Below are 10077 nucleotides of genomic sequence, written 5' to 3' on the forward strand. Positions count from 1 at the left end.
TTCCTTCCTATTTCACGTCTAGTGGAAAATCCATGAAGAAGTTCTGTTCTGAAGTTATCTAAAAACATGGCAAGACCATAGACTTAAATGAAAAAACGTCTCAGATGTGAACTATGAGAAGTCCTACGGAAGCCCAGTGGAAAGTATTTATGACAAGTCCAGACTTTGTGACAGCTACAGTATCTTTTGCTTAGAAGACTTTCAGCATAAACTGCAGGTACAAGGATGCATTGCATAAGCTATCACATGCTCGCTGCAACTGTGTGAGTGTTACTGGATTTTGAGAAGCCACCGTGCTGAATAATTTAAGATCTAGTAAAATATTCAATTTTACTGATACATTGGTTTCGTTTTAAAATAAAAAATGTCAGTAATGACCGGAACAGGTCTAAAAGTCAACGGAAATATTCCGTTACTCATTAGGATAACAGTTGTTCTACTAAGGTTCGGGAAGATACAACTGGGACGATAAAAAGGTCTCCAACCCCGAGAGATTCCCCCCAGCCCGGCTATCGCAGGGAGGGACAGAAACAGCCCCGGCACAGGGGCACGTTTGGAGCTCGCAGAGGGCGAAAAGGCTCTGCGGGGTTGGGGGGGGGGGGGCACGGGGAACCCCCACGCGGGACAGAGGCCGCCCACGGAGGATTTCGCGCCGGGGGGCGAGGGGGTGGCGGCGGTGCGGAGGGGACCCACGGCGGCCCCGGGGGCTGAGCTCCTTCCCCGACGGCGCTGGGGCTGCCTCGGCGGGGAGCGCCGGGGCGGCACCGGGAGCGCCCGGGACCGGACGGGACGGGCGGCAGGTGAACTCCCACCGCCCCCGGCGCCTTCCCCTGGGGCAGCCCGGCCGCCCCCGGCCCCGTCGCCTTCAGAAGAGCGGCTGCTGTGGAACCGGTCCTCCCCCACCACCACCTCACGACGTTCAGCCCGTTGCCAGATGAGCTCCGACAACTTTTTTCATGCGAGGAGGGAAAACCCATCTAGCCTGCACTAAATAATTATTCTAAATAATATTAAAGAGAACTCCAAGAGCTCTAAAGTTATTTTTCTGGAGTAGGGTTGGCTTTTGGTTTGGGTTTGGGGGTTTTTTTTGGGGGGTGGGGGGCATGAGACACAGAGAAGGCGCCGTTGGTGTTTTAGATGGAGATGCCCTACTTAGAGGTAGGCAGGAAAGGGGTCGGCTGACACGAGCTGTTCACCGCTGCCGAGATGCTGAAGCCCCCGAACGTGTTTGCGAACTGTTCCGCGGTTTGCTGGATCTCCGGCTCAGAGCTGGCAGCCTTCAAATTAAAATGAAGACCGGTGACTGGGGAGGGGTGAGGGGGAGGAAGGGAAAAGAGATGTGGACAGCTCTGCGGATATTATTAAATCTTCCCAGCCGCTCATCTGGATTACATTTAAGCTCTCAGGGCATTTCTTTCCCCCTCTAATTAAGCGTAGTTTCAAAACAGAACATGTCTGAGGGTGGATCTTTCGTCGGCTTCTATTTAAAATGTAGAGATAAGTATTCTGTTTTCAATGGAAAAAAAGAAGGGCAAGCCCAGACGGAGGCACCCGGCTGAGAGCCGGTCGCGCCTCCCCGGTCCCCCGCGCACTTCGGCTCCGACTTTTCGAGAGCTCCGGCGCGGCCCCAGCCCCGTCCCCGCCGGTCCCCGTCCCCCGGCCCCTCACCTCGGGCGAGGCGCGGCGCCGCCAGGCTCCCGCAGAGCACCAGCCAGGCCAGCACCGCGCGGCTCATGGTCCTCTCCTCCCGCGGCCGCGCCGCCTCTGCCGAAGGAAGCAGGCGGCAGCGGCGCCTCCGCCCGGCGAGGCGAGGCGAGGCGAGGCGAGGCGAAGGTCCCTCCCGACGCGGCGCGGCCCCCGGCCGAGCGCAGCCCCCGCCGCGGCTCCCGCTGCCGCCGCCCTAGCAGCGGCGAGGAGGCTGCCCCGCCGCCCGCCGGCTCTGCTCGCCCGCCAGGTGCCGCCGCGCCTCCAGCATGGCCCGGCCGGCCGCCTCCGTCCCGCGGGCGGGCCGCCGCCGCCTCCTCCTCCTCCTCCTCCTCCTCCTCCTCCTTCTCCTCCTCCTCCTCCTGCGCGACCGCGGCCGCTCTGCCCGCGCCGCGCTCCCGCTCTGCGCGCCCCGAGCGGCTCCTTGGCGGGGGGGAGGCGCCGGCGGCGGGCGGCGCTGCCCGACACACCCTGGCACCTGCTCCGCCCCCCCCCGGCCGCACCTCCCTCGCCGTTGCGGCGGGCGATGCGGGGGTCGGCGGCGGGGCGGTGGTGGTGGGAAGGGAGGTGCGGTGCCACGGGTGGGGGCGAGGAGGGCGGGGAGGCGGGAGCTGGCTTCTGCCGGAGCCTTTCCCCCAAAGCCCGCTCCCGGCCCCTCTGCCCGCCGGCCCCGTCTGAGGGGACCGCGGCCTCGGGAATGGGCCCAGGACTGCACCCCCGGCCTTCCTCTCCCGCGACGAACCAGTATGTCGTGGTTCGGTCGCCGGCCCCGTGGGTAGCTGCCCTCTCCCGTTAGGGAACGGGGGCAGACCGGCGCGGTTCACGGAGGTAGTTTCACCCTCCGCAAACTTCCGTCTTGTAGGTGTCGTCTAAGCCCTGCACTTTGCCGTGCGCTACTTCAGCTGCCGACTTAAAACCCTTTCCGAACATCCAGACGGGGAACTCACACGAAATGTAAATGTCTGTTCTTCCACCGCCCTCCCCGGGTAGGATGTCATCCCGCCCGTTACTGGAAGGAAACCAAGGCGAGAATGCAAGACGTGGTGAAATTCCAGTAGTCCAAGGTGGAGGACGGTAAGGTCCCGTGTCAGACCACCACTCAAAATTTCTTTTTTTTTTTCCTACCTGCATATATACAGCTACAAGAGTGTAATAAGTACTAATTGCCCAACGCGAGTCAAAAGGCTCTTCAAGTATTTTTATGTCTGTAATTTGCATCCCCTCTACATGCCCTCACAGTAAAAGAGCCCATATTAATACTATATTAAACGTTAATGCAATTGCTGAGTGAGAAGGATGCACTTAACAGCATTAGGCTGTTGAGAAGCATTTCTATAGATACAACCTGAATGTCTGGGCTGGTTGCATGACGACAAGGAGAGACATCATGAAATTAAGTGCGGAAACGACCCGTTAAGTCGTCTAATCTGTTGGCTACTTTGGCTAGCGTCTCACAATAGTTTCCAGCATCTAATTTTACAAGCCCTTTCTCTAACATTAAAAGCCTGCAAGTGGCAGGGTGACAAACCCTTCCCTAAAGCTCTAGTTTTACATCTGAGCTTGCAATTAATCACATTTTTCTCGGACATCGCAAGTATTTCAGTTTCAACACATTGCATTGTCAGGAAAGAATTGAAAGGATCAAGCTTTTTGCCTTGGTTTTGCCTGGAAATTACCAGAAATAACATACCTTGATAAAGAGCATCTTACACACAGAATCCCAGAGCATTTTCTGCTTGCATACAGAGCACAGGTGTGCACACCACGCACCATCACGGAGGTGCAAGCCTCCCTCCTGGCACTCAGCCACCAGTAGTGTGGCACTGCAAAATCATCCAGCGGGTTAGGACAGATAAAGAAAAAAGTCTCCCCTACACTTAATGAAGCCCACGCTAGCAGAGGAGATATGTTAGCGTGGGCTTTAGTCCAGCATATCTCTCTGGACATGCGGTAGCTGGTAGCATTCACCAAAACTTTCACTGTCTTCACTGTTATGTGCGCTTGTGTAATTCACCTGGCAGCGCTCTCATGGTCTACAATCATGCCTCCGTTTTGCTGCACAGGCATACTCTGCCATTGCATCATCACTTCTACAGCAACTTGGGTTTTACACGTCAGTTTCCATGCCAGAGATCTCCCTGAAGAACTAGTGTCTGGAAAGAAGATACTTCTACTTCTCCTCGAGGCTTGCTTTCCTATAAATACAGAGATTGTGGAAATTCAGGAAGCCTTAACAAAGCTTCTGATATTAATGCACCATTTCTCCAGAACGGTGCTAATTTTACTGCTTATCTCTGTTTTACAACCAAGAATCCAGCTGTCATAATTACAAGGCAAGCTGCACTTTAGCTGCTGTGGCAGCCCAGCATGCCTGCACCCCCAAGTGGCAGGCTTGCCTTTTTTTTTATTTTTCTTGAGGGAATAATCCCATAATGCAGCCCCGTTATTTCCCCAATTAGGATAAATCTAAAGGGCCTAACTACATTTGGTACTGGGAAGCCTTTTTCCACTGAGAGCCTGTGACTAGCAGCTGATTAAAATGACATAGAAATAGCTTCTTCAAAGCCAGGCATTGTTTATTCAGCCAAGAGGGATGAAACAACAGAAGGCTTTTATGTTTGGTTCTTACCTAAAGTGCAATGCCTTTTTGTCTCCAGATTTTGAATAAGTCTTATTGAACAAGATCTATCTCCCCACCCCAGAGTAATCAGGCTGTTCCTGCAGCTTTCTCTCTGCCCCTCTCTGCCAGGCTCCTCTTCAGGTGCTGCTTCCTGGTGCTTGTTCCCCCATGTTTCCAGAAGGACCCTGACTCAGGGAAGCTGCAGGAGCCCTCCTTCATCCAGCGCCTTCCATCTAGCCCAGTCGTTTTTCCTAGCACAGAGAAATGCAATACCCTGCTCCAGCTCGGTGCTGTGAGAATGGCTCAGAGCTACAGATTGTTCCTTCCTCCCAACTCAAATCTAGGAATTATTTGCATCTATGTTTTCTTAATATGGATTTTTCTGATATGTATAAGCCAAACCTATTTACTGTGCTACCCTGAGTTTTACTGAAGACTCCCCATGCTATTGTGCTATGGGATCGCAATTCTTCAGTGCTACATCGCCAGCACTGTCATCGGGGTTGTTGCGGTTGCAGCACGTCACAGCGCTTTCCGCCCTCACTGACTGATCCCTGACCTGACCTTCTTGGTGAAGAGGCTGACCTGGTGTCCTTCGTTGTCCTCTAAAGTTCAGAAATGGTGGATTTTTGCCATTTGTCGTAGACAGCTTTCTTGAAGCAACTGCCTCACTTCACAGTGGGAAAACCTGCCTTCTGACTCTACCATTTATAAGTACTACAGGTATGTAAACATCATTTTCATACGGGAAACCTCAGGACTCAAGACATCTTGAAGGTTCTCTTTCCCTTATTTGCTTACATATCTGCAAAACCTTAATGACTTCCCAACGGTGAAGGCACTTGGCTGAAATATGGACGAGATGGGACTGGAATGGCACAAGCCGTTGCAGCTCAAGCTGACATTCTCACCTTTTATATGGATTTTAATATTTATATACCATATATAAATATTACATTTTTATATTTGTATTTTGATATTTATCTGTAATGCAAAATTCTTCCTTCTGTCATGTGAATTCATCACATGCTTCATGTTCTGGAATTTAGTACCAAAATGGGCTCAAGAGCTGGCAGATATTACTACTATCTTCCTTTTTCTGCCATCCATTGCATGAACATAAGACACAAAGACCGCTTTTCATTTTCCAAATTGTTTCCACATGTCAGGATAATTTCTGCCGAATTTTAATTAGCTGCAATCTAATATCAAACTATTTATTTTATTTGTTTACTAATCACTCAGGGTCAAGAACTCTTTTGCATCCAATCTTTTTAACTTCTTCCATCTAAATGATCAGCATTGTTTGCCAGGAATTTCTGAGTAACAGGATTACCAGGTAGGGACTGTGGAAACTGCCTAAACCTGCAACACCCCATGCTTAGGCTAAGGATCCTTACTGATCTTCTGTAATAGAAAGGGTAGAGAAGAGAGACAGATCAACTGCTACCATTCAAAGGGAAAACACAACATTGTCAGCTGCATTGACGCTGGGCAAGAGCTATTCCACAGCTGGTAATGTCCCCATTTTTGCCTTCATCTTCCTTTCATTAGTACTGTATTTTTCCTCCTCTTTTCTCAGCATTATTTCCTGTCCTACCTCAAATGCTCAAATTAACCCTTTGAAGTCCTGCAGCACATCAAACAGAAAAAAAATATAGCCGTTAGAAATGTAGGCAGCCACGCCATTTGCGACACTGCCCTTAGAGGAAAAGCTGTCAGTAAAGGAACAACAACAAATCTTAATGCACAAAATGAACACATTTTTAGCATAAGAAATAGAATAATGCTTAATGTAATGACATAAGGTCTAATACTTGTTACACAGAAGGTGAACTGTGTAACTCCCATCTGTGCTGAGGTAGTAAAAGAGTAAGAGCTTATCCTTACTATTCGTCAATCTCCTGCCAATTTTAGAAGTCGTCTAGTAAACATAAATGTAACCTGCCGATTACCCTGTAACACCTTTAGGGTATCTTGGATACCAGCTTTGGTTAGGCGATTAGCTTTATCACTGGCTCCCATCAAAGCACCGGCCAGATTTGAGCCTTCTTAAAGTGAGAGATCAGGACAAGCTCAGAACCCAGGGTGTACCGGCAGAGATTATATTGCCACCTTAGTTATAATTAGGGCTATAAAAGGCCACTGCTGCACACAAGCAGTGTAGACCTTTCCGTAATGTTTTCTAATAATATGTACTTTGTTTGTCAGGGATTTGTCATACACCATTCACCATAAGCGACTGCTTTGATTCTGCAAGTCATCGGCATATATTTGCCTTGGAGAAAAGAACAGCTACTACATCTGTCTATCACCACCACCGCAACACTGCCAGAATTATTCTTTTGGTTGACACTGCCTCTGAAAAAGGAAACAATTCATTCTTTTATCTCTTCCCAAACAGAGCCTGATCCCCAACTTTTTGAACATGCAAGGTTTCCAGTTAAGACAACGTGTGTTTTTGTTGTGTAAAGCATGGAAGATCCTGCTTCCCTCAAACCATTCTGGTTCAAAAGAAGTGTCATGTAATGCTGCATCACAGGAAAGGGAGAGAAGTAGCTGTGCAACACAGGGAAACACTCCAACTCCATGTGAAAAAAAGAAAAAGTACTTTTTCTTTCCATCGTCTGTAGCATGGATTTTTTTTTTTTACTTTTTATAAAAAGGAGGCAACAAAATCAGTGCCATAATTGGTTTTGATTCCCTTTGTTTTATCTTGGAAATAAGTCTTTACTGTCTACAGAGGACAGATATTTAAGAATCCCGTGCAATGGCTAAATGTCTGAGTACCTTTTAAAATGAATCCTTTGCCACCCATAATATGAGTGTGTAATGTGCACGAGAGCATAAAAGAGGAGAAGGGTGCACAGGCTAAGGTGTGAGAGCAACCCCTGAAATGAGGTATTCCTACATTTTGTTCTACATATCTTTCTGCACACCACTGAAGTTATGGAACTAGATGCTAATCAATTCCTGCCGAAATTATTCCCTGCCCACTTGTGAAAGGAAGAAAGTTAGCAATTTAAATTTATGGGAATGGTGAACTGCGGTTCTTTGGGCAGCAGTAGGACGTGTAGAAGCTGAGTGCTAATGCACATGTGTCTGTTCACTCCCTCTACAGACAGTTCGTCACCAACACCACGTGGTTCCTCTACTTTCTACACAGGAAGGTCTGAGTTCAATGTTAATGTCACTCCTCTGCGTTGCTGGTGTTAAGGTAACCCCTGTAAAGTGTTACTTGCAGCAAGCTGCACATAGTGGGTCTTCTCATATGGGTGCGAATTGGTTTCTGCTGAAGATCCTGTACCAACAGGCAGTGATGCTGTGAGATTGCTGTTCTCAGGTGAGCACAAATCCTTCTGCCAGAGGGCTATGGGGTATCCGCGATTCTTGAGAGCACCGTGAGTACCCAGAGAGTCCATGACGCTGCTTAACCCCATGCTTTGCCACCTGCATCAGTTTACAAAACACTTTTGCACTTGGTAGTGAGGGGGAGTCTGACTGGCATCTCCGATCTTACATTTCTGTGCCCTCCATGGCCCTGCATCCCACTTCCAGCTGCAAACGTGTACTTAAAGGAAATCAGTCAGTGGAAGAGAGACTATCTGAACAGACCTCAGTTCCTTACGAAACCAAGTTAACACACACCTCTCTCCTTTTGGAGTTCGCTCTTTCTGCACTGGTGCATGATTCCTATTTTCTCCACTTGCACACTGGCTGCCTTGCACTGCTAAAGATTGTTCTGCCCTGCTTGTTTGTATTCCCTTTTACGGCACAGCTAAATCATGATCGTTAATGGGAGCATTAAGTCACTATCAAACACATACACCATTCCGAACAGCTGTTTAGAGAAAAGGAGGCAAGAGTTCTTTGAATTCTCTAGCAATGTTTGCCTTGCCTCTCATCCCTCAATATTGGGACTTATTAGCACCCTGAATCATTGCAGGAACAGCTATGAAGTGCAACCCAGTGAGCCAGATTTGTAGAAGCTGGAAGGATTCATTCTCATGCAGTATACGTTGCAGGCTTTGAAATCCGTGTTCCCGGGTGTTGCTACCACTTGATCAAATGAGGCTGAAGCTGAATTTCCAGAAAATACACAAGGGCTGTGGTAGAAAGCTTATAGCATTCCAAATATGTCTTTTTAGAGGCAAATCTGAAGTTCCTGCCTTAAAGTCTGTAATGACCACAGTGTTTTGTTTTGTTTTGTTTTGTTTTTTTCCCTTCAGTGCTTCGTAAATGCTGGAGTTGCAATTTTGCCAAGTTAAAAGTGTTACACCAAGGTCTGCATTCAACTGTTATTTATATCAGAATTCCAAGGACAACACCACAAATTAACTTGGTGAAAGAGTTTATTTCAGATACTTACAAGAGATATTTTAATCTTAGCAAGAATATGCTTTAACCATTTAAACTGTAAGCAGCTCTTACAGTGTGTGAGGCTGCTTTTTCTTAAATGTGCTGTTGCAGATCGTTCCAATAAATAAGAAGACTTTACTCCTTTTTCTGTTGTTTTGTTGTTGTTGTTGTTGTTGTTGTTGTTGTTGTTGTTAATCTTTTTATTCTGAGAGAAAAAAGAGATTGGGAATGTAATTTTTAAAATTCTTTTGTCTTACTTGCAGCACTTATTTTGCACAGTTAGTTTTAACAGCTCATTCACACTGAATTTCAGAACCCAGGGGAGGTACCATTAAATCACAATAAAGTATTTAATGGAGTTGTGCCATCTGCATTTCAGAGACTTAACTGCAAACTGAGCCAAAGATCTTGTGATTTCAAAATAAGAGGATATTATTAGAGCCAGGAGACTTTTGACACCTGGTCTCTTATAGTGGAATGCATTTCAAATTAACATTACATACACTTAATAGATTTCAATTATTGGTTTTCTGTGAAACAAGAAGACAAGTAACCAAAACTTTTTCTTTCATCTTCTGATGAGCTGGCAGCCTATCACCATATATTGTAAATCATTCAGGTTGGAATGTGTCGATGTGAGAGATTTTAGGAATACTTTTATATCACTGCAGTGAACTGACAGAGACATTCTGTCTCAATGTATGACAACTTTTACTTGTCATACGGAATTATTTTTAAGTGTTCTCGGGTTTACTTTTTTTTTCTTTTTTTTTAATAGTTTTTGTTTGCTTGTTTTGTGTTTTTTTCTTTAGGTAAGACCTAGAAATGTGTGTTAGAAATTGATGTTCATCACCAAAAAAAAAAAAAAAAAAAAAAGTAGAGGAAAGGAGATGTGCTAGTTCCAGTCAAATTTCTGAAAGGTAATATTTTTCATGACTGGTAGAACATTTTTGTGCAAGACGGAAAAGGGCATACTCATCTAAAGAAGACACAATATCCTCTTTTCTTTTCAGATTATTAGTGGTACAGCAGACAGAAAACTTGCCAGACACAAGATGCTGAGATTCCTACCCATACTCTAACTCAGGCAATACAGCTGCTTCATCCGGCTTTCTGGTATATCAATTAAATATCTTGACTATTTCCTTCCCCTCAGGGACTCCGCTCTTCCAATGAGTAGTCTGGTTCTCATGATAACTTTGAGAAATCTTCATTTTGTCTCATTTGATTTTATCTCTATTGACAGTCAAAACATATTTTCCAGACAGCTGTTGTAGAGTCTCGGGGTTGAGGCTGCACCATATGAGAGTCTGTGCCAAGGTGCAGCAGCAACAGCCCCGTCCCTGGAGGATTCCCAGTTTAAGATTACAGCCGAAAACACACAGCACAGGAGA

The 10077-nt window shown here is 46.9% G+C and overlaps 1 protein-coding gene across 1 annotated transcript in view; it reads right to left on the bottom strand.

Moving 5' to 3' along the window:
- The window catches only part of EDIL3 (EGF like repeats and discoidin domains 3), a 261216-nt gene extending 259481 nt beyond the window's left edge, over positions 1–1735 (bottom strand). The window contains exon 1 of the mRNA XM_059833892.1: positions 1669–1735. Within this exon, the coding sequence (XP_059689875.1) occupies positions 1669–1735 (67 nt within the window). The remainder of the gene's footprint in view (positions 1–1668) is intronic.
- Positions 1736–10077: the final 8342 nt, after the last annotated feature.

The sequence above is a fragment of the Gavia stellata genome, chromosome Z (genome assembly GCF_030936135.1).
Source record: "Gavia stellata isolate bGavSte3 chromosome Z, bGavSte3.hap2, whole genome shotgun sequence".
NCBI classification, from domain to species: Eukaryota; Metazoa; Chordata; class Aves; order Gaviiformes; family Gaviidae; genus Gavia; species Gavia stellata.